The 23,744-nt window shown below is 43.4% G+C and overlaps 2 protein-coding genes across 2 annotated transcripts in view; one reads left to right on the top strand and one right to left on the bottom strand.

Moving 5' to 3' along the window:
* HDX (highly divergent homeobox) overlaps positions 1 to 8,151 on the top strand; it is a 65,915-nt gene extending 57,764 nt beyond the window's left edge. Inside the window, exons 21-23 of the mRNA XM_078880395.1 lie at positions 503 to 592; positions 3,368 to 3,448; positions 4,555 to 8,151. Of these exons, the coding sequence (XP_078736521.1) occupies positions 503 to 592; positions 3,368 to 3,448; positions 4,555 to 4,638 (255 nt within the window). The 3' untranslated portion in view covers positions 4,639 to 8,151. The remainder of the gene's footprint in view (positions 1 to 502; positions 593 to 3,367; positions 3,449 to 4,554) is intronic.
* An 887-nt stretch (positions 8,152 to 9,038) lies between these two features.
* Positions 9,039 to 23,532, bottom strand: LOC144950377 (uncharacterized). Its single transcript, XM_078880492.1, has 6 exons — positions 23,493 to 23,532; positions 20,056 to 20,162; positions 18,043 to 18,171; positions 15,404 to 15,542; positions 11,907 to 11,953; positions 9,039 to 9,528 (listed from the first exon to the last, which is right to left on the bottom strand). Exons 1-6 carry the CDS (start codon positions 23,530 to 23,532, stop codon positions 9,487 to 9,489), a joined length of 504 nt encoding a protein of 167 aa, XP_078736618.1. The 3' UTR covers positions 9,039 to 9,486.
* Positions 23,533 to 23,744: the final 212 nt, after the last annotated feature.

The following is a 23,744-nucleotide window of genomic DNA, read 5'->3' as shown; positions in this document are numbered from 1 at the left end:
ATAAGTATTTCAGAAAAATGGTTTGTTCATATTCTGTGGGTCTTTCGTTGAAAGAAAATAACAAACTACGACGTTTCGATCACAACACAAGCGATCGTCATCAGTGTTGTGATAGAAACATAGTTTTTTATTAGTTTCTTTCTCACCTATCTAAGTGACTTTACCGAAAGACCCAAAGAATATTAATTCCTGCAGTCACGAAAGCTTTAAGTCAAGATTGAATGGTTTGTTCGTTCATTAACGCTTAATATGTAATTATTCTTCGAATAGTCATTTCGTGGAGCTAACAGAAACTGTTCGAACAACTTTGGGGGGATAAACAAACAAGAAACGATAGAGCAGATGAGATTGTCGCAGTGAATCGCCATTTCAAAATCGTGACAATTCATCAAAATTGCTGGGCCGGATGAATTGTCTCATTGTGTGTGGGGTGCACCATTAGCTGTAAGACCCCCCCCCCCCCCCCACGTGTTCACCCGTGTGACCGCGCCGTTCTTTGCAGAACCTTGTCGCTTCGCTCTCCGAGGAATTGTGCTTCGACCAGGGGGACGCCCCTGAGCAGTCCCCACCTCCGAGTGAAGAGGCTCACGAGGTACGTGCGAGCTTTCAGAAGAAAGAGGTTTCCCCCCACCCTCCCCCCCCTCCAGTGTACATCATACAGTGGCGATGGTGTAACCGGCTGCCCTCTCAACTTCCTTGCGCACAAGCTGCAGTGGAGTGTATGCTTTTATTTTTTGCGTCTCGTGAAAGAAAGAAAAAAACGCCTTTCACAACGCTGTGTACAATTCTGTTACTTGCGTCGTGAGTCATTTCAGAGACACTATTTAGGAGGTAACAACGTTTATTCTACACTTATGCAACACCGTTACACACGGGACGAATTACACCGATCTCTCACTCTTGTTACACATGGGACCACAATACACCGATCTCTCACGCATACAGGATAACTATAATCGGGTCAGAGCAGCCAACGTGCTGTCTGACCCACGATGTCGGAGACGTAGACGTAGCACTTGGGTTCCACTTCACCCGCAGACAGCCCTGATATTCGATCGGAGCTTCCCTTGTATCCTTCTCGGCGCGGCCTGGCTCCACCCTCGGCCGCGCCTTCCTCTGGAATATTCCCGAAGGTTCCAGGCTACGTTACACCTGTTCCCTCTCTGGCTCCGCCCTTAACCACGCACCCTTCGGGAACTCTCCAGACGTTTCTCATCTACTCTTCCCGTGTCCCCTCGTTCACCTTTGGCCCACATTCCTTGACCTGGCCCATCAAGTGCTTAACCCGGTGCCAGGGTGACTGGTCCCCATCACACTCCCTCGGTGACCGACTCTGTGGCCATTACCTGCGGCGCTGGCGGAGGTTGCTATCCCCTACTCTACTCTTTGTTTTTTTCTGTAAAGTAAGGTAGGTTAAAAAAGGAAAACAAATACATTAAATCACGACGTTTCGGAGGCAACACAAGCCTCAGCAAAAATTACTAGTACAGTAATTTTTGCTGTGACGGTTCCACCTGAAGACGGAGGCTTGTGTTGCCTCCGAAACGTCGTGATTTAATTTATTTGTTTTCCTTTTTTAACCTACGTGACTTTACCGAAAAAAACCAAAGAGTATGGTTCCTTGCAGTCACGAAAGCTTCAAATCTAGAATCCCCTACTTTGTCGGTAGGATTCATCTGGCTCTCTTCTCCTCGCACCCAGTACCATGCCCCAAGTGACCCACTGCATGGTACTGCACGGTGTGTTAGCCTCTGCGCCCATTTCTTCGGTACTTGACGCTACGCGCCGTAGTAATCCATTTAACATCACTACACTTGCGCAGTTCTTTTGGACCGCAGACGTAGGAAACCACGGACAAAGGCTGCGAGAAAGTTAGAACCGGTGCCGACAATTGCCCACGCTCTGTGGTCTGCAAGTACAGGACGACGCTTGACACACGCAATCCCAATTGATTCATTGGTAGGTGATTCTCAAATCTGGAAAATAAGGACCACGACATGGCACACAACGGCCTACTCTTGCAAAAGACGTCACAGGATTTTTTAATGTTCAGTGTGAGGCAGATGGTTCGTATTATTGCTGTCTATAGACTCGCAGTAATAACCAGGGCGGCCGCTGGATTTGTTTCTTTTAACCTCCACAACAAAAGATAATCTCTCACCACCGTGGGTGTCACGGTGGTGAGATGTTATCTGCCTAGCCTGGGATGCAGGAAGTCGTGGGTGTGATCCCAACCTTGATGTCTGTATATTTGGTGTTTGCGTATTCTCCCCGTGGTCGCGTGGATTTTTTTCCATGTCCTCTGGTTTTTTCCCTCCACATTTAGAAACATGCATTTAGATTATTTGGCTGCTGTAACTTTCCACATGATAAGCCACTTTGTTGACCTACCATTTGTCGCCACGTCGCCTCTAAAAATGAGCTATATAGCTCAGTGGGCTTTACCTGGTAAAATAAACTAAATGTATTGATGGTTATAAATGTTTTTAAATAAACGATCGCGCTACAGCTAGGCCACGTTGACCGCCCCAAAAGGTCGCGCGTTCGATCAGCCGACGCAACGGTTGAAACAACGGCGCAAGTTTCTTATATATCCCAAATCTCTGTCCACCCAAGAGTATAAAGGGGTGCAATCACAGTCAATTGGTAGGTGCTTGTGGTAGAGTAAAGTGTGGGTACTCCCCTCTTTCGTAGGCCAAAGCGCCCTCCAGAGGGCCTCTGTACAGCTTTACACAACGTTCATAATTCCTTCTGTAAATCTTCAATGTTTTTGAGACTTATAGCACGGCTTAGGTCGAGTAAACTGCAGTTTATTCAGTTGTAAGTGATATTAATTTCTACTGGAAGTGCAGCAACGCGCAAACATGCTGTTCTTGTAAAAACAAGAAATACAATTCCAAGGTAACGAAAACCTAATATGGCGATCAATGTCATATCCTAAAAAATTATATTCCATTATCCCTTATCCCCACCACATGTATATATGGAAAGTTGTCATTGGCTAAAGGCCGCCAATGTAAATGAGTATCAACTGTTGTTTGTTTGAGCATGGAGACACGAAGCTGGGTCCAATTCATCCGATTTTCGGCAGAGCAAAGCGTCAACGTCTCGATTGCAGTAATGCAAACCTGTGAAATTGGCTCGAGTTTTTGTACTTGAACTTGAGTACTTGTAAGATAAGTTTCGGAGGAAGACCTTTTACATGCCTTCTCGGATGAACAAAATTTTTGCGATAAAATTTCGTCCCAAATCATGCCTATTAATCCCATGAGACGCACGTAAACTACTTTAGGACTCTAACCTTGGTGTCTCTGTTGCACCGTGCTTAAGTGCACGCTTGGTATGACTCTAGCGTCACTCTTCACAGCACCTGGATGCTTCGCTGTCCGAAAAGGAAGATGCGTCTTTGGTGAGTGAGCAACCGCTCCCTGATGACGCAGCTGAAAAGGTACCTAGTCTGGGCGTGTCCGTGTTCACACGGTGGTAACACACCGAACTGTATCACTGCACAGATGAGCTTGGATCAATTCAAGAATAGACTCGTGGCTTTTTAACGCTGTCCAGCTCGGGGTTGCGAAAACTTTTCCATCGGCTCCATTTGTCTCTGTTTGTGACACGGAGGCAACAGGAATTATTGTAATTAACCAATGTGAATACAACTTCAGTACAGAGCTGTTTCGCTATTGGTGACTCGTCCCTGAGAAAAGCTGGAAAGGTTATTGATAGGTTGCCCGGCAGAGCTGCTAAACTACACACTTACGCCTTCCTGCTTGCTTTGCTGAGCGCTCATCTTTTCATCGATATATATAAAAGGGAATTTGTGAATGTGTGTCTGTTCGAAATGTTTAGCATACTTCCCGACATGCAACAAACTTGAAATTTGGCATGTGGGTAGCTTCCAGACTGTACACAATGCAAAAAGTATAAAATAGACTTTTGTATTGGGGGGGGGGGGGTGCGCAATAATGGATATATTTTGCACGGGAAGTGAGCGGTGACGTCACATCCGTGATGTCACCCGCATGCGGCAGCGTCACGCAGTGTGCCTGCTGACGTCACGCATCCCCCCCCCCTACCCTCCGCGTAGGCCGTGTATTAATCCAAGACAAGAATCCAAGAAACGGGCGAAGCCGGGTAGTAAAGCTAGTTGCTAAATAAATACTTCTGAGAACAACACCGCATGGGGAAATACTATAATCCTTGCGTGTCATTTTCCATGTTCCTTATTTCAGATGCCTACAAACAAAGCATGTTTCATGAGGAAATAGACTTACACAGATAAAAACATAATTTATTTACGTTGTTTTCTTACGGAGTTTTTTTTCGTGTACAGTAATTGGTTCTGGCTCGGCACGGCAAATAGCCAGCGGGGAAACAAATCCGTGTATCTGTGAGGAGACCCCCATGTTGGCTCGGATATGCCAGTGCCAAAAAAGGGGGAATTTCATGTAGGTGTGCATGATGTTGCTATGCACGATTGACGGTGCCTTGCACTTGTGAAACAATTAATATTGCATTCGTGTGTGGGTGTCTTTTGTCTGCGTCTCCCTTTAGGAATCTCAAGACCTGTGTCTCAATACTCGGAGCTCTGGAGCCGCAGCTGCAATGTCCGTGGCCGAACCCGAGCTTGGAACATGAGTCTGTGCTTTAACGTCGAAGCGTTGCTATAAATTATGAAAAGTGCTCATAACCATTCAGCCTTTCAGTTTTAACTGTTAAACTGGTAGCTCTGAAAAAGTATTATTTAAACGTGTTATTCTTGTGTACACTATTTACTTTGTTACAGTATTGAGGTAGATCTATGAGATTTTGTAAGTTATAATAATGTTAGTCTTATTACTGCAGTGCCCATATCTAGCATAAGTATGTTTTATACAGAACGTGTGACCACATGCGCTGCAGTATCTGAAGATGCAAGTCCTGTACTCCTGCATTTTCACCGCAGATTAGCACGGTTGGATACGTACGGTGCGTAATAGGTTATACATACATGCTCATTTTTGGTAATTTCACAACGCAATACAAGTCGTTTTCATAAAGCACCTATCCAGGTACGAGTTTATCTCAAGATGCTTACGAATTCCTATAATGCCACCACAAACACAATTTCCCAATGAAAGTCTGCCCTTTTTAAACTCTCTAGGTGTAAATATGAGAGATGCAACAAGCTATCCCCTCCACCCTTCAATGGATGCCATATAGGACTTTAAAAAATTCCGTCGTGCTGCCGCTTTGTTACCACGCAGCTCGGTCGCTCGTGTATACGAGAGGCCCTTGCCAGTGAGTGACCGAAGTGACTAAGCGCGTTACCTAATTAGATCAACGATTTTCCCTACGGTGGTGCTTGCGGCGATGGATATGAATCAGAGGTCGCAACCGGGTACCCGTACCCGGCCGGGTACGGGTAGCCGTTTGCGACCCTGTTGCGGCGTGGTATGGGTACGGGCAGGCCGTGAGTCACTGGTGAGTAGCCGTTTGTCACTCATTTCGGGTAGGGTACGGGTAGGGTACGGGTAGGGAACGGGTACCCGTACCCGGCCGGGTACGGGTATGAGTACCCATTTGCGACCCTGGTGCGGCCGGGTACGGGTAAGGAATCAAAACCCGTTTGCGACCTCTGATATGAATCGTGGGGGGCCATTTCGAAGTGGGTAGGCCTTGTGTGGCAGCCGGTCGTGTGAAAAAAATAACAATCGCAGGCCATAGGTTCCTGACCCCCTAGTTTTTAGAATGGTGTTAATTCAAAGTATTGTTGTTTGAATCGAAACCGCGGATTCTCGCACATAATTCTACGCATGTCAGGTGCAGTGTTGCATCCTTTGTTAATGCTGCACAATGAACCTGGCAACACGAGTTCTATTCGATTTCCCGTCATAGTTGGCATCAGTGGCGAGTGACATCTGAACTGTTTCTGACCCCGGCTTCACTAACCAAACATTGGCCAGCGTGGGGAGTAGGTGTGTTTCAGATATTGCTTATTTTTTTAAATTTAAGAACAATTATCAATTTACTTTGGATGCCTGGATCCGTGCACGTTGTGTACTCGCGTACAATGTCTTCGTGCTGGCAATGGTGACCATCACAATGTGTCAAGTGGCACCAATTTGGTGGGAAAGCACGAAGCTGGTAATGTCACTTCCGATTTTCAGATCAATAAAAAAAACAATTAGGGATTCATCTGACATTTCACATCTAGGCTGACTTTTTTCACTTTATTTTGGGATTAATTTGAACATCGAAATCACGTTCCCTGTGTGGAGAGGTCTTCATCCTGCAGTGGGTTCAACAAAGGACTGTACACATGCACATGCGTAAACTTTTCCCCCTGCGAGAGTAAGATTTAAGCATCTTCGCCACAAAACCACAGAACAGAGTAACTCCCACCAAAGTCCGTCTCGTGCATTTCTTTACGAACCTGTGACACGATTCACGAGTGTAGGTTTCGTTGTTAAAGCACGTATCACCAAATGGTTACCCAAGGTCTACCTAGGCCAGGGGTCGGCAACCAAAATAACAAGAAGAGCCATTTCTTTCCAATTCGGTACAAAATTCAGTATTTCAAGAGCCGCAATGCATCTATGTACATACGTACATATCGTCAAGAAGCAGCCCGTAAAGAGCCGCATGCGGCTCCGGAGCCGTAGGTTGCCGACCCCTGACCTAGGCAAATTAAATAATGCGTCTCAATGGGCCATGAGCTCTTTAAAAAACGGAGAGCGAATTTGTATTAAATGAATTTGTAATTAACATTTTTGGCACCCAGATAAATGGTTTAACATGTAGACTTTCGCGACCAATATCTATACTGCTTTTTTGGTGGGGGGTTTGATCGCGTAAATATATGTGTTGTTGGCTCTCCAACACACCGGTGTGCTGTGCTAGAAACGAATTGGCATGTTCTGTTTACATGACAAACGTTACTAATTGGCTGCCGGGTGGTGGCGGGTTTGACGACACATTTACGCGATCTAACCCAAAAAAACCTGTAATCTAGATAAATGGTGTTCACATTTTCAGATATTGAGCAGTATTGAAGAGTCGTGTGTGTCCTTGTGTGTACTTGTGTGTAAATAGCTGTCGATATATTTACGTACTTGTTAGTGCTCACCTTGTACCATGTGATAGTGGTATTGTTTGAATAGTATTCATAGGCTAGGTACTGGTACCCAAGCAGGTCACGCGCGTGCGTGCGCACACTGCTGATTCATCGACAGTCCGTGGTCCCGGGCTCGTTCCATAGGTTGACGTTGGGTTTCGGGCCCCCTGAATGATTAACCAACTTGCCCATTCGTGCACAGAAATGTGAAATGTCACACCTCATTACAAACGTTTTCGCTCGAAGTGATTTCATTTACATTTGAGTAGTACAGTCAGTATTGATTTCTTGCATTCTTTGCCTAAGTTGAACTTTGGTTGAGCATTGACGAAAAACAAGCTTTTATGACGAACAGTGTTTATTTGTTCTCGTATCGATCACGTAGTTTCTTATCATTGAAACACAATTACAATACGGTTAACTCCCGATTATCCGTGGGTTGATTATCGAGATTGTGATTTGACCTTGCTTGCGGGGAAAAAATAAATGGAATAACTTTGCGCGCGGGCTCGTGTACATTACCGGCTCCTCGCTCATTGCGAGTAATTCGGTGCCCACGTGACCACAAACGTGTTAGCAAGTAAACAGGTTACTTTAAGAAGCAATAAACACGCGACACACTGCACCTTTATCCCATTCAACGTAGGTAAATTGTGTTTTTTGACCTACTTCCCATATGCCTTTTGCATTATCCATGTTTTAGGTGGGCCACCTCTTCCCCAATTATCCCGAATAATCGAAGAGTTGACGAACACAAGAAAGGCTGTGCTTAATATGCATTGCGTCGGTTGTATAAATTTCATATTGCGTCAAGCTGCCAAAACGAAAGGCCTTTATGCTAAGCATCCTAAAAACACACACGTAACAAGTAGACATTGTAATACACTAAAATATATAGCCGGAAAGTACGATGAGTGTGATGGAAGTCCAATCAGATTTTTGTATGTTTCTGTAACATCGGCATGCTTTTATGAAATAAACATTTCCACTCGCTGAAGCATGGATCGTAGAAGCCACTATGCAGCGCGTTGTCACGTAACTACTCAAAAAATAAACATTGAACATTTGTGTTGTGAACCTGTGCAGTGTGTGTGCCTGGACATTCATTCGCAGGCACAACTGTTAAAGTGAAGGAAGCAAGCCACAATACACCACAAAGTTCCGCGTCAATTCCCATCTGCAGAAGTATCTTTCTGTTCTGTTAAAGAAACCCTTGTCACCCTGATAATATTGTAAATTAATATTGAAAATAATATTGATCACACAGATAATATTGTAAATTACATTGTAAGTAAATGGACCCTTTGCGCAGTGTTCCTGTAAAGACATCACCAGGCATTCCCATAACATTCGTAAGCTCCGCAAGAGTTTTGAACTGGGAAATAGCTTTGTTTTGGGTGACCACCACGCAATGCCGTCGGTGGGTTGTGGGCAGTCAAGGGACCACTAGGGAAAAAAATATTCAATCTCTCGTGCGCTCACCTTCACCAACCCACAATGCCCAGCGGCAAGCATGCCCACTGCCTGCCCAGTGTGAGTAGACCATCTCGAGCAGTGAATTGACCGGTGGGCTATACATGTACATTCAGAGCACCCGTGGCACAGCGTGTGGCAGTTGAGCCATCATTTTGTTATTTCTGTGGTATTTTATACGGTGAAGGATGGGTTTTGTTCAAGGGTATGGACAACATCGCGAATGATCATGTGATTGATAAGTGGGTGATCGAGGTGATGGTTTTCTTAACCTCATCATCTTTAGAAGCCTCGTTATTTTAACGATGACTCGCAACGATAACACTGGTCAACACACTTTCTGGCATAAGGTATTCCAACGGGTTTAAGGTAATTTTGGGGTGCTGATTCCAAATCTGGCATCAGTTTTTGTCTATCACATCAGGTTTTTGAGATATCAAATATTGCATTTTCAATAAAAACTGCAGAAGAAAAATATTAAACAAATGGATATCTACATAAAATGATATTATAAACACTGTCATAAAAATACAGCACCGTATTTTAACACTAAAGCAGTCACTGACTCGCAACAACTTGCAATCATAAGTGACAGAGTTAATTTTGGGTAAAATCAATGAAAATGGGGTATGCCGATAGCATAAAATGAGATGTGATGGAGCAAATCTGAGATCAGATTTGGAATCGGCACCCTGAAATTAGTCTAAAACAGCTGCAAAAGTCCAGGCCAGAAAAAAACGTTTTTTTTGTTGTTAATTGCAAAGCTCGTCACGTGGGCACATGTTTAACAATAATCGGGCGCGCATGCGGCGTGGCACGAGTTCATTTGGAGTGGTGGAGCAAACTCGTAAACGCAGAAAGACGTAGCGTGGTGGGTGTACAGATGTGACCATGCCCACCACCAACCAGCTGTGTTTTCAATAAATGGCAACCTCGGCGTAGTGGACGTTGGGTGGCATCTGAACCAGGAACAGACAACGACAACAACGCACGGCAAGAGACACGCACAGCTTCAACATCACGGCAAGCGAGTTAACACCACCCCCTTTCCCAATAAAAACAAACATTCTCTGGAGGTGGCTCTGAGGTCAAGGCACATCGTGGTATCTAATCTATGTTTCGGTCCACCTGTGATGAAAGATTGGGTTGTTCAAGGTGTTGTGAGTTGATGGTTTCAGCCACAACCAAAAACTCACGTTACATTTAATTCCGTAATGAAATTGGTTCAATTCCATCTCGGAGAAATGTCAATCGTATTTGACCGTCATCAGGGACATTACCATAAAATGCAGAGTGGGTGGGAAAATTCCACCCTCTACTTTGTGGCCCATATGCCACCTCAGAATATGTATTTATACTGCAGGCGAAATACGAAGAGCTATAAAGCTCTTTTTCACATGTCCAGTAGGGGCACGGGGTAAGAACGTTGCAACAAAAAGTATAAAAACACGATAGGGGTGCAGTTGTAATTGCTCTCTCGTTGGATCAGCAGTTCCACTGTTGGATCATATTTATTCCGCCTGAGGACGACCGCTTGTGTTGCGATCGAAACGTCGTGATTTATTTTATTTTCTACCTACGTGACTTTTCCGAAAGAACCAAAGAGTATGGATTGCTGCTGTCGCGAAAGCTTCAAATCAAGATTAAAACTAAACGATGTTTTATCTTACCATTTAAAGCTCACTGAGCTATTACCTGCTTTTTCAAAAACGACATAGCCACACATTTTTTGGCAATATCAAAGTATGAAAAATAAGAATAGGTTTTACCCTTTCTGGCAATAAAACTCGAGAGAATATTAATAAGTACAACTGTTTTTTGTCTTATATTTTAATTAAAGTGGCATACTTACCTGTAATATAGCAATGGACGGAACCATTTTTACAAATACGTAATAAGTGAGTGTATGTTAGCTCACGTTATCACTTCCGGTGATCATTACCTCACGCTGAGTATGTGTAAGACTAATTCTCCACCAAATGTAGCACTTTTACTGGGTTGTAATATCTGGATTCCAAGTACTGTACAGTGTGTGCTAACCATTATACCACCGCAGCATCCTCTGCTAAAGTAAAGTAGGAAAAATAAATAAATCGTTTACACATTTCCCCAAAAACTAACTCATTTCAAGAAGGCGTGTATATATAGGGAAACGCGCATGCAGTCAATGTTTAAACTAATTTCTAACAAATGCTAAACGCTCAACAGAATGAGTTACAAAAAATAATACAATCTGCTTGTGTATTTGTACATTTTGCTAAAGCATTTATTCCCTGTGTATATGGGGAAAGGTACCAACAGAAAGGGTGAAACCAGCAGCATCCCCACCAACCAACAGTGACTCGTGTGGTGAAGTATGGTTAAATAACTCCCCATCCAGCAGCCGATTGACAAACGGCGTGCCGATAGCTGACACCGCTAGAGATCATTACTCGCATCGTGGAAGCTGCTTACTCGCAATGTAGTTTACCCGACAAGATAAATACAGATTTGAAGCTTTCGTGACTGCAAGGATTCATATTCTTAGGTTTTTTCGGTAAAGTCACGTAGGTAAAAAAATAAAATTAATAAAGGCTCAGTCATTTGTTATGTAGTCTATTCGTAGTCTCAAGCCGGACCTTAACATAATAATGAAAAGTGAGCCGTTCCTGGCCCTTCCCCCCTCCTCAACCATTATATATACGGAGTGGTAGCTCTTGTAATCTCTCATTTACATGATACAGCTGTCGGGCTGTGACGGTTCCACCTGAAGACGGAAGCTTGTGTTGCCTCCGAAACGTCGTGATTTTTATTTTTATTTTACTATTATTAATTTAAATTTAATTTTTTTACCTCCGTGGCTACCGAACAAACCTAAGAATATAAAGGTAAATACAATTTGGGGCAGAATGTTCATAGGGGGGCGTCCATAAATGACGTCACGCGATTTTGGACGATTTTTGACCCCCCCCCCCTCGTCACACGGCGTCACAAAAAGTCAGACCCCCCCCCCTCAAATATGACGTCACAAAGCTCTGCCCCCCCCCCCCCACAAAAAATGAAACATGCTTCAAATCGCTTTAAACTATTGTCATTGTAGTGCGTATTTAATGTGGCGCTACACTCTGATGTTGTAGGAGAAAACATTTATTAAAACGTCTATTTAATTAAGTAGAACGTGTTGTCTATATTTATTGAAAGTTGCGCATTTTGATATGACGTCACATTTCTCAACCCCCCCCCCCATCGCCACACATCGTCACAGATGTCTGACCCACCCCCCCTAGGTGCGTGACGTCATTTATGGACGGCTCCTAAGGGGGAGGGCTGGGGGGCATGTTCAGTCGTAATTGCTTACCTCACTAGCTGCAGGTTGATAGGGGACGCTGTAAGTTACATCGAAATCTGGAAATGAAAACGAGACGTTTCAGGTTTAGTTCATTCTAGTTCGTGTCATTTAAAAGCAATGCTCGCGCGTACAGGTGTTGTCATTTTTTTTTGGCCCACCCCTCCCTTTAAAACCAAAATGTAACAGCGTATAATTCGCAAACATTGAAAATACATCTTACACGCTCAATTGTACGCACGTATCCAAAGCCCTTTAAAATCAGCTCGTATTTAGTGCATTTTTAAGAGGCATTAGTCTCTCATATATATACATAGCACTTTGGGATGGGACATTGAAAGAAAAAAACATCAAAATATTGAACATTCGACATTTGCGATGAAGATATTGACGTGGCGCTAAAAGATCGGAACGAAAACATCGCTGTTGTTTTAACGTTCGATCAGCTTATGGAAAAATTCAAGAGCGATGTTTATCATTGAATAAAAAACATTAATGAATGCCACTCTATGTGTGGTCAAACATATTTATTAATATACATGTTTTTAAAAATATAAAATACAATGTCACAAGGCTATCGTAGAATGATCTACACCAAAACCGCAATCCTAATTGTACGATTAAAAATACGTCAGATATTTTACTGATGTACACAGTGTTGTGCAAACATAGATAACAGGCAACAGCATGAACACTAAATGACCCGAAAATGAAAATTACATTTTATGTTGCATTTTATGTAATTTTCATTAAGGATCTCAAAGCGCTGTACAGGGCACATAGCAGCAGCAGTACACACTCAGTGTAAATATAAATGTTATACATAGTAGAGGAATTTTTGGGTTAGATCGCGTAAATATATAAATGTTTCGTTAAACCCGTCACCACCCGACACAGCGAACTAGTAAGGGTTGTCACGTGAACAGAACGTGCCAATTCGTCACTAGTACAGCACACCGCTTGTGTGTTGGAGAGCCAAGCTACAGCATTTACAATCTGAGTGGGTGGTGGCGGGTTTAACGACACATTTATATATTTACGCGATCTAACCCAAAACAACTCTATTATGGATGATATTGGTCGCGAAAGCCTACATGTTAAAATAAATATTATAAATATATTTTAAGAATCATTTACTAAAATGTGCCCACTTTCGCCAGATTTCGGAAGCTACAGAGATTTGAGTCTGGGATAGTTGCTTGCATTGGTGACCAACGCACTCGCTCTGCTTTTTGCGGATAAAATGGGTCGCCTTTAAAACAAATATTCATCCCAATACGCCCCTGGGTTGTCCGTCATTAATGGGTATAACGTCATTATCACTCCTATTATTCGAGATTTGTAGTTGTTGCTGCACATAAGTCGAGAGGCAAATTCATCATACGATCCGCGGGTTATCTTCAATGTTTGCCGCCGATGGATAAGATGTGTACATTAAAAATAATCCTGCGTATAACAGGATTTGCTATATTGGTCTTAATATTTTACTATTTTAATTTTTAGTTTGTTTCATCAGGTATGGCCCACTGAGCTATACAGCTCTTTTTTCAGAAGCGACCTGGCCACAAATGACAGCTCAACGAAGTGGCTTATCGTGGGGAAATGTACAAGCAGCCAAATACTCTAAACGCGTGTTGTTAACGGATGTGGAGGGATACATCTGAGTGTCCTGAGAAAAATCCACGCGAGCACGGGGAGAACACACAAGCTCCGATTATACAGCTGGCATCAGGGTCGAGATCTGCCCCACGACCTCCTGTACACCTGGCGAGGTAGTTAACATTTTGCCACCACGACTGCAAGTAACCTGAGTGCCCAGAGAAAAATCTACATCGTCTTATGGTTGTTATTGTTTGACTTGCATCCCACTGGGATTTTTGCACGCAGCGTTGAAATGCGGTATTTTTTTCTGGAAGACTTTGATGTTTTTTCCAGGATTTTTTTCTGTTGCGTGTAGTCACTTTAAGATGTTTCTTGTTCATGTTTTTGTTTTTTTTGCGGTTGCACCCGAGTCAAGAGCCGCATGGCTCACGGGGTTATACCTAATAAATGGAACTGAAATGAAACTGAACGAGGAGTCCCTGTGTATGAACTACAAGTAATTTATTGCTTAAATGAGCATTGAGGGGTGCAACACGTGCCGTTTACAGAGCTGATCCAGTGGCTGGAATCCCACGTTCCCATGGTGGGAGGCGAGTCTCCCCTTAACCCATGAACGACTGCAGAGAAAGAATATGCCGAGTCCAACCCCCATCTGGACTTGAACTCATGTCCTTCCAATTGTCAGGTGCTTTTTTTTTTACCGCAGAGCTACCTAACACATCGTTTTCTTCCAATCTGATTTTGTTTTTATTTCCGCTGCAAAAAGTAAGTTCCTTATCCAGCAACAAACCGCGCAGGTCCTGAAGGGCTTTCCGGTGGCAAAGAGGAAGTTGATCGCTTGATTCGGAACACTCTACATTTGTGAACATGTTTTAGTTTTCTTTCTCTGCATGTACATACATATGCAGAATAATGTTTACGTGTTCCATGTTTTAGAACTGAGAACATAAAAAAATAGATCTTTAGATATGTTATGTATGTGTATAAACAGGCGGTTGTCACATCTGATGGGACAGCTGCATCCCCACCAACCAACAGTGACTCGTGTGGTGAAGTATGGTTAAAGAACTTCCCATCCAGCAGCCGATTGACAAACGGCGTGCCGATAGCTGACACCGAAACAGATCATCACTCGCAATGTAGTTTACCTGACAAGGCAAATAGCCTTACTGGCAATGTGGTAAGGGGCCGTCCATAAATGACGTCACGCGATTTTGACCCCCCTCAAATATGACGTCACAAAGCTCTGCCCCCCCCCCTCCCCAAAAATAAAACATGCTTCAAATCGCTTTAAACTATTGTCATTGTAGTGCGTATTTAATGTGGCGCTGCACTGATGTTGGAGGAGAAAACATTTAAAAGTCTATTTAATTAAGTAAAACGTGTTGTCTATATTTATTTAAAGTTGCGCATTTTGATGTGACGTCACATTTCTCAACCCCCCCCTCGTCACACATCGTCACAAATGTCTGACCCCCCCCCCCCCCCTAGGTGCATGACGTCATTTATGGACGGCCCCTAAGCTGTACTGGTATTGCTGAGATCTTCACTCATAACTCTCACTGGAATTTGAGAGCTTTGCTCAAATTGTAGACCAGTGGGTCTTCACCTTTATTGCAGCATTGCACCCCTTTGTTTATGAATCGTTGAAAAACATGTGTAATGTTCGTAGCTACATATAGGTTTGGTGAAACAAAGTAAGTTGTCCCTACGTGCCCATGCTCACATCGTGTTTCGATGATTTACCTTCTAAAAAAAAATGTGGCCATGTCTCGCACGCACCCCCCCCCCCCCCAGAAATGGCATCTGGCACCCAACTGGACGTGCGTGCATTCCAGGCTAAGAAGAAGAGGAACCACCGTTGTAGACAGAGAGAGAGAGACATAGAGAGAGAGAGAGCGCGCTACCATTGATTGTGATGTCTGCGCATGTCAGCGCAGCTTCTGGTTGCGCCGCACCAACAGTGTCGTAAACAATCGGAGGGACGTCCCCCGAACTCCTGGCGTCGTCCGCGCTGTTTGTGTTCGAGCGCTGATTTTTGCTCCTCTGTTGGAAAACAACACGTTGGTGGCGGCGTTCATAGGCATACACGTTGGGCTTAATTTAAGAATAAGCAGCCGAAACATATCCCCCCCCCTCCTTGTATTTGCTAATCAGCAGAGGTGGGACAAAGTCATTGTTATGCAAGTCCAAGTCGAGTCGCAAGTCATCAAATTCATGACTCGAGTCTGACTCGAGTCCAAGTCACATGACTCGAGTCCACATCTCATAGGTGGGACAAAGTCATTGTTATGCAAGTCCAAGTCGAGTCGCAAGTCATCAAATTCATGACTCGAGTCTGACTCGAGTCCAAGTCACATGACTCGAGTCCACACCTCTGCTAATCAGACATCAACATATTTTCGCAAAAAAAAAAATCTGCGCGCAAAATACACACTCGTCAGCGCATAAACGTGGCTCCATATAAGGCTGCAATATTTCCCATGGTCACGCCCACTCACTCACTAGCGCCTCCCCCACCGTATTTTGACTCCACCCACTACTAAAAGCCCCCCCCCCACCCAGTGTCAACTCCATCCACCGCTCGGGTAACCTCACCCCACTGCCCGTAGAAACGTATCGTGGAGGTCAAAGCACACGGTCAGAACCTTTTTTTGGAAAGATAGAAGCAGGATATGCTGATTTCGCGACATCTTCAGGTCATGGCAGCGTATGTGTAAATTTAGAGCCAGGTTCGTGTGGTGGTGGTTGTGGTGGCAAATTTATTTTTGTGAAATGCTTTGTAAAAAAGTGCATTTGCCTAAGTCGTCAACAGTGGGGTAATTTCCAGTGAAATGTGTTCCGACTGATTGGTCAAGATGTGCATCTGGCCCTTACAATTGCCAACTAAATTTATATATAAAAGTTATATGGAATATAGCGTTATAATGTTGAGGTTTTAGAGTTACAGTTAAGGTGTATGATAGTAATGTTATACTCCAGAATAAAATATTTGTTGGAATAAATATGAATACAGTTGATTGTTATTTATCTGCGGCCGGGTTATCTGTATTGCCAATTATTTGCGCTCATTCAGGCGTTCATGCTCCTTGGAGTTTGGTCAAGGAGCTTAAACCATCACGCGAACTTCGGTCATCCTCGCAGCAGTAGCTTTTGGCTCAGCCGTCGAACAAAGACGGTGGTCACCGCATCGCGTGGCGCTTTCAGATGCGCTTCTGCGGCCGTCTGGAACGCTCTCCCTTCCGATATTAAGAAGCCACTGGGAGCTATGCACTTTAAAATTATCATCTAGTTGACAAACTCATTTCTTTAGAACTGCTTCTTGTTGTTTAATTTGTTGTCCAGGCCACTGCACCTCCAATGAGCATGGTTGCCTACGTACCAATGCGAAAGAAGTTCAACACTCACGTGCGCGAGCTAATTTAATTGAAATATATTAATGGTGGCTCGCTTTTCAGGGGGTCAGTTTACGAGTGCCCAAGTGACCACAAAACGTCGGCAAAAAAACGGATAACGTTTAAGAGACAAAAACGCAGATGACCCATTCTACATCTTCACATTATACTATGTAAATAATAATAGTAATGCTATGTATATTGCAATACCTTAAATTACAGGGTTTTGTTTTAATAATTCATGTATGATTTATCTTTGCCACTCCTTCCCTTCATTGTCCTGGATAATTGTGGGTTGACTAGTCATTTTTGAGTATGTACTTTTGGCTGATAAGGTTTGATTGCTAATAAAAATAGCGGCAAGCTTTGAATATCATTCAAATGTCAACTTTCTCGTGTTTTAGTCATTATTAGTGTTATTAGTGTATGCAGTGTACAGTTAGTCTTATGGTACACCGCAAGCGGAATGCTGCCAATGTGGAATTCATTAATATACTGGACTTTGGGGCCGTCCATAAATGACGTCACGTGCCTAAGGGGGGGGGGTCAGACATTTGTGACGATGTGTGACGAGGGGGGGGTTTGAGAAATGTGACGTCACATCAGAATGCGCAACTTTAAATAAATACAGACAACACGTTCTACCTAATTAAATAGACTTTTTAATGAATGTTTTCTCCTACAACATTAGAGTGCAGCGTCACATTAAATACGCACTACAATGACAATAGTTTAAAGCGATTTAAAGCAAGGGGTGGGAGGTCAAAAATCGTCCAAAATCACGTGACGTCATTTATTGACGGCTCCTGTGTTTGGAAAGCGCTTGTTCAATTCGATCTCTCGGGGCGGCAGTTGAAAGAACGGTCAAGTATCTTAACCACCCCCCCCTCCCCAGTTCTGTCCATATAGCACAGGGATCGACAACCGAGATAACAAGCAGAGGCATCTTCGTTTCGAATTCGGTAACAAAAACTCAACTATTTCAAGAGCCGCAATGCAGACGTGAATCACGTGTCACGAAGCAGTCCCCTTGAAGAGCCGCGTGCGGCTCTGGAGCGGCACGTTGCCTACCCCCTGATCTAGCTGTTACTAATGGCTCCACCACATCTGCAATGGGCCTATGTGACGCGATCGAGTGTGGGTACTGATACCTCCAGATATTTCTGCTCGGGCTCTGGTCCCGATGTTGGATCGATAGACTCGTAAATAGCCGGAGGCAGTTTCACCGACTTGTAGGCGTGCTTCCCTTTGTTCGAGGTTGAGTCCGGTTTGTTGCCGCACTGTTGTTTAAACACGAAGTGTTAATACGCATACACATTGGGCCACATTTCAATCTCGTCAATCAACCTTAATTGCATTTAGCCCCGTGTTTATTGATCTATAAATCAGCGTCTATTTATCAAAGAATGTGACGACGAATTGGGCTTCAATCCATCTGGATATCTGTGAAAAAAAGCTTTATAGCTCATCGGATTCCTCCAGTTACAAATCAAGATTCTGATTCAATCGTGATGGGTCATCATCACATCAGCCCTGCCCACTTTCACAAAACCACGCTCACTCAACCACTAGTCCCTCCGTCTACAGGGAGTGGCCACGTGGCCACGTACTTTGCCCAGGTAGCCCCGCCCACTTCTCGGGTAGCCCCGCCCAGGTCGCTTTTGAAAAATAGCTCCATAGATCAGTGGGCCTTACCTGGCCATACAATAAAAACACTTTCTGAATACAACGTTAGAATGCGGCCGTACAGATTTAAGGTGAAGTCGAAGGTGGTGGCCCTGACATTTCGTTGCTCACGCTACTGCTGGGGAAAGGGCGTCTACGAGAGGGAGTTCGAGGAATGTTGGCCTGCATCTTGAAAGAGGTGGAAATACGCACACTCTACCCCACCACACGCTACCCGCCAATCCACTAACTGTGGTTGTTACCCTTTTGTACTTCTGTGTTGATAGTGGTGAGGGATTTATGACATTTTGCCAATTTGTTTTCAATTGTCATGCCGGGACATGTTTAACTGACGACCTCTGGATTGTAATTCTCGTGTGCTAACCATGACACGATGGCAGTCATGTCCCGCCTATCAACACCCGGCAGTTGAAAAATAAGTTCATACCTCAGTGGGTTTTACCTGGTAAGATAAACAAAAATATGTTATTTGTATATATTTGTATTGGTTTGTTTATCTTTCCTATACTTTTCACTCCTATAGCGTTTTGTATTGTCTGTTTTTGTAACGTTCTGACCCCGTGCCCCTCCTGGTCATTTATGAAAAAGAGCTTCATAGCTCATCGGATTCCTCCTACAGTATAAATAAAAATTCTTAAGTGGCCTATGGACCACAAAGTGGAGGGTGGCACTTTCCCACCCAGACTGCATATGGTAGTAATGTCCACGATGACGGTCAAATCGATTGTTTTTATCTCAGAGATGCAATTTTACCAATTTAGTAATGGAACTAAATGTACCCTAACAGTTTCGATTTAAAGCTTTCGTGACTGCAGGGATTCATCTTCTTGGTTCTTTCGGTAAAGTCACGTAGAAGGGAAGTAATAAAATAATAAAAATATATTATTATATTATATTATTGTATTATGTTTTATTTTTATTATTTTATTACTTCCCTTCTACGTGACTTTACCGAAAGAACCAAGAAGATGTACCCTAACAGTCTTTTGTGTGTTGCTGAAATCATCAACTCACAACACATTGAGAACCCAATTTTAATCACAGGTGGACCGAAACCTGGATTTAAACCGAGGCTCTGTGCTCCGACACTCAGAGCCACCTCCACAGGACTGGGTCTTTGTTTAGTTCGCTCGCTGTGAATTTTGAAGCTGGGCACGTCACTTGCCGTGCGTTGTTGTTGTCGATGTTGTTGTTGCTGTTTAGATACCAAAAGAGGAGGCTGCCAACAATTACTTTGTAGCTCATCGGACTTCTCCTGCCAGTATAAATAAAGAATCTGATTGGCAGTTTTCCGCGCGGTGGAGTCACGTGTGAGCATTCCCACAACCGTCCAAGAGTGGGGTCAAAATACCCTTGAACGGTTCTCTCAAGCAACCTCTAGCAGTGGCGTGAGCATTGCAGGACTCTCTCAACCTTCAGCTTCATCGCAATACGCCCACGTGAGCGTGAGTGGCTTTGCGAATGAACGAGACACTGACCCTGATCTTCCGTTGCTTCCAGGCGTAGCAGGCAGCCCCGCACGCGATCGCTGTGCACACCACCGACACGGAGATGTACACCGGGATGAGCTTCACCCCAGATCGTCCTGCAAAGAGGGGCAGATCCTAACTCATGCTGCCAGGTGGGTAAAATTACAAAGCAGGCAAACAACGTGTGAAAAGCTAAAAAACGTGTGGTATTGTTGATGAAAGTGTGTGGAGCTGGGGGTAACAGAGTGGGAATATGGATATGTTTAAGAAAATAAATCTAAACTGGCTGTCTAGCAGTAAACTGCACGGTAGCTAAAGTTTAACTTGGTTAAATTTCGATTTAAAGCTTTCGTGACTGCAGGGATTCATCTTCTTGGTTCTTTCGGTAAAGTCACGTAGGTAAAAAATTAAAATTAAAATTATAAAGTAATAAAAATAAAACATAATAAAATAATATAATAATATAATAAAATAATATAATAAAATAAAATAACAATTATTTTATTATGTTTTATTTTTATTATTTCCATTCTACGTGACTTTACCGAAAGAACCAAGAAGATTTAACTTGGTTAATTACATCTTTCCAATGATTGCTCAATTTGAATCCATCATCTCGGTTGAAGTTGTGTCTAGGGCGAGTGCTGGCAATTCCACTGTCTCGAAGAGAACGCGCATGGATCGGAGCACCAACACGTTTACGGACATCGGTTTTCGTGACTTAGGATGGAATTGTTTTGCTGCCAGTGGACACGACTGACGACACAGCGGTCACCGTGGTAATGAGAGGACAATGCACCAGAGGAGGGGGGACAATGAGATCAGCTCGTGCGTGAGGCGAGACGAATTGTGGCATCTCTGGGGCCTTGGGGGAGTAATGGAAACGTGGGAAGGCCCTTCATCCAGCAGTGGGTACTTTGAACAAGGCTGATATAATGATGTTTTTTTCCTTTGCGCTGTTTCTTACCATTCAGGCACCGTGGATGAGCTTATGAGGACGCGTATATGTGTAAAGTTTACACTTTAAATCGAATAGAATTATCTTCTTTTGATGATGGCGTGGTTGACGAAAAATATGGCGTTGTGCTGTACGATGGACGATCTGTTGCATAATAGTTTTAAATATCATAATAATAATCAACACACGTCATGGTCTATAATTCCTGTTGCAGTACTGCTTCTGGCATATGCAGCCTCCAGCCCATGTCTATTACTCTATATTGGCTCAAGCATTATAGTTAAGAACCATCTGAGCATTTATTACGGTCACTCTTTTTGTTTGTAAGGGGGGGTAGTATACGATAACGACGGCTCAATTTGTGAGAGCACGGGGTTGTGATGAAACCGGGAAGACGAGTGACACATTTCAACCACGGCTAACATCAGCGGCGAGCGACGTCCCAAACGGTCCTGTCACGAATCCGCGCTGATCACCGCGGCGAAGTCTGCTCAAGCGACCGCCACGATGCCGTGGAGTAGAGAGGGCTTTGTCCAGAAGTCGGATCAAGGGTTTTAATATTATACAGCACTGCGTTTGTTTTACGCGTAATATATATCTACGTTTTCTTTACACTGTCAATGTGCTCGATCCATTTGCTATATGCAATAATACAAAAACGTTGTGGGATGCTGTTAGCACGAATGACGCCGCTATATAAAATGAAAGTAGTATTATCATCATGAAGGCTGAGATGGACACTGATGAGTACAGTTGAGCAGACACCGAACACTACGGAACGAAGCGCGGAGAGGAGAGTGCTGGGAATTTCACTGAGACACAGTGGCAACGTGCGGATCACAGAAAAAAAAAATCCGAGACCTCGTCGTGATTTAAGGTCGAAGGACTGATTGCCAATGGACAAAATCGACGAAAGGGGTCACACAGCACTGACCGCACCTAATAAGATGTCCAGCACGGAGGTGGAACTATAAGATTAGCTAATGTGTGATACGAGATGGATTGTGGCACCTCGAGTCCTCGGTAGATATATTTAAGTCCTCTTTTGAAAACCAATCTCTTTAAACTGGCCTTCGCTTTAGTTTGATCGATTGCCCTTGTTCGGTTTTTGTTTCCTGCTTCTCATGCATTGCACATTTGGATCCTAAGATGGAATGCGCATTATACATTCGAATTAGTATTATTATTGGGAAAGTAACGACAATTTGGGATGACATTCATCCAGCAATGGATATAACACGATTAATAATGATGATGATATTCCTCTGGCTATTTCTATTTAAACACCATACTAGTATGAATGCTAAAATGTGTAAAGTTTACTCGTTAAAGACAAAGAATTACCTGCATTTGCTGTAGTCGTGGGGGAAGCAAGAGTTGACTTAGTGGTGGCACGTGGACGATCTATTGCATAATACATTTTTAATTCATGTTGAAACATATCATGGTCTTAATCCAGTTGTGGCACTCGCATTGGTATGTGCAGTGTGCAGTACATGTCCACTATTTTGTTTGAAGCGCTATGGCCAGGAACGATCTGAACAGTTTTTGAAAACCGGAACAATTTGAAGGGCGGTATGAGAATGGCGGCACGATGGTTAGAACACTGGCTAATAAACCGCGAAGCCCGAGTTCCAATGCCAGCCATAGATAAGATCAGGGATAAGCAATTTCTAAATCAGTCGCGGGTCCCTCAGCTTCAAGAACCCACACTGACCAGCGTGGTAGAGTATGGTCAAACTTCCCCCACGATCACACGGTGCGCGGTGGCCTTCATCCAGCAGTAGATTGGCAAAGGTCTGAATTGTGTTGTTGTTCGTGTTGTAGTAATTGTGCTTTACATAATCTCTTGGAGCGCTATTGTTAAAACAATTTCAACACAAGTTGCATCGATAAGTTGAGTGTCAGGTGTGTGTCAGGTGAGTCGAGCGTGTCGCGTGGTACGTTGAGGAGTTGGTGATGGACAAAGGTATTTGCTAAATTATTTGTGTATTATTACTTTTGTTTATAGATACGAGTGTAAATTTTCTTGGGTGTGTAGTGGGTGAGGCTGGATTCCATTGCATATTGGAGGTAAGCGCCTCCTCTTGGACTATTGGTTCATATATGTCGACGTCGTAAATCCAGCTTCTGCCACTCATGAGTAGGTTTGCAGCTTCAAAAAAAGTTCACGATATGACGATTATCATGCTATAGTTCCTTGTAACCTTGTAAATATATTTAACATTTTATTGAATATATTTATGCCTTTCTTATCATGCCAACTTGACAATCTATAATCTTTACGATCCAGGTACTTCCTATTCCGCGCAAAAATAATTACATTTATTCCGAACACTATCAATTATTTATTTTACAAAAAAATGTTCCAAGAAGCAGAATGATAAATTAATAGCTTGTTTACAATTGCAATTGCAGACAATTGAGACAAAATAACCAGGACGTAACGATATTTTTGCAAGCAATGTAATAATTGTCTATCTCCTACTGTATGATGGATCGTAGTATCTCCATATGGTGGAAACCATGACCGTAAGAATGCACTCACAATTGGGGCATTTGCTTGACGTTTGACATTTTTGAGTCTTGGCTCCACCAAAGGCGACTCGCTAGCACGTCTGTGTTTCACTTGTGAAGGAGTGTAACAGGGAACTTGTGGATTTACACTCCGCTATGTGTTTTTATATTAGTGCTGAAGTCTTAAAAGTGGAGAAAAACGTTTCAGAATCATTCGTAACCT

Source organism: Lampetra fluviatilis, chromosome 57, assembly GCF_964198595.1.
Source record: "Lampetra fluviatilis chromosome 57, kcLamFluv1.1, whole genome shotgun sequence".
NCBI lineage: Eukaryota > Metazoa > Chordata > Hyperoartia > Petromyzontiformes > Petromyzontidae > Lampetra > Lampetra fluviatilis.
This window is presented reverse-complemented; position numbering and strand designations above follow the sequence as displayed.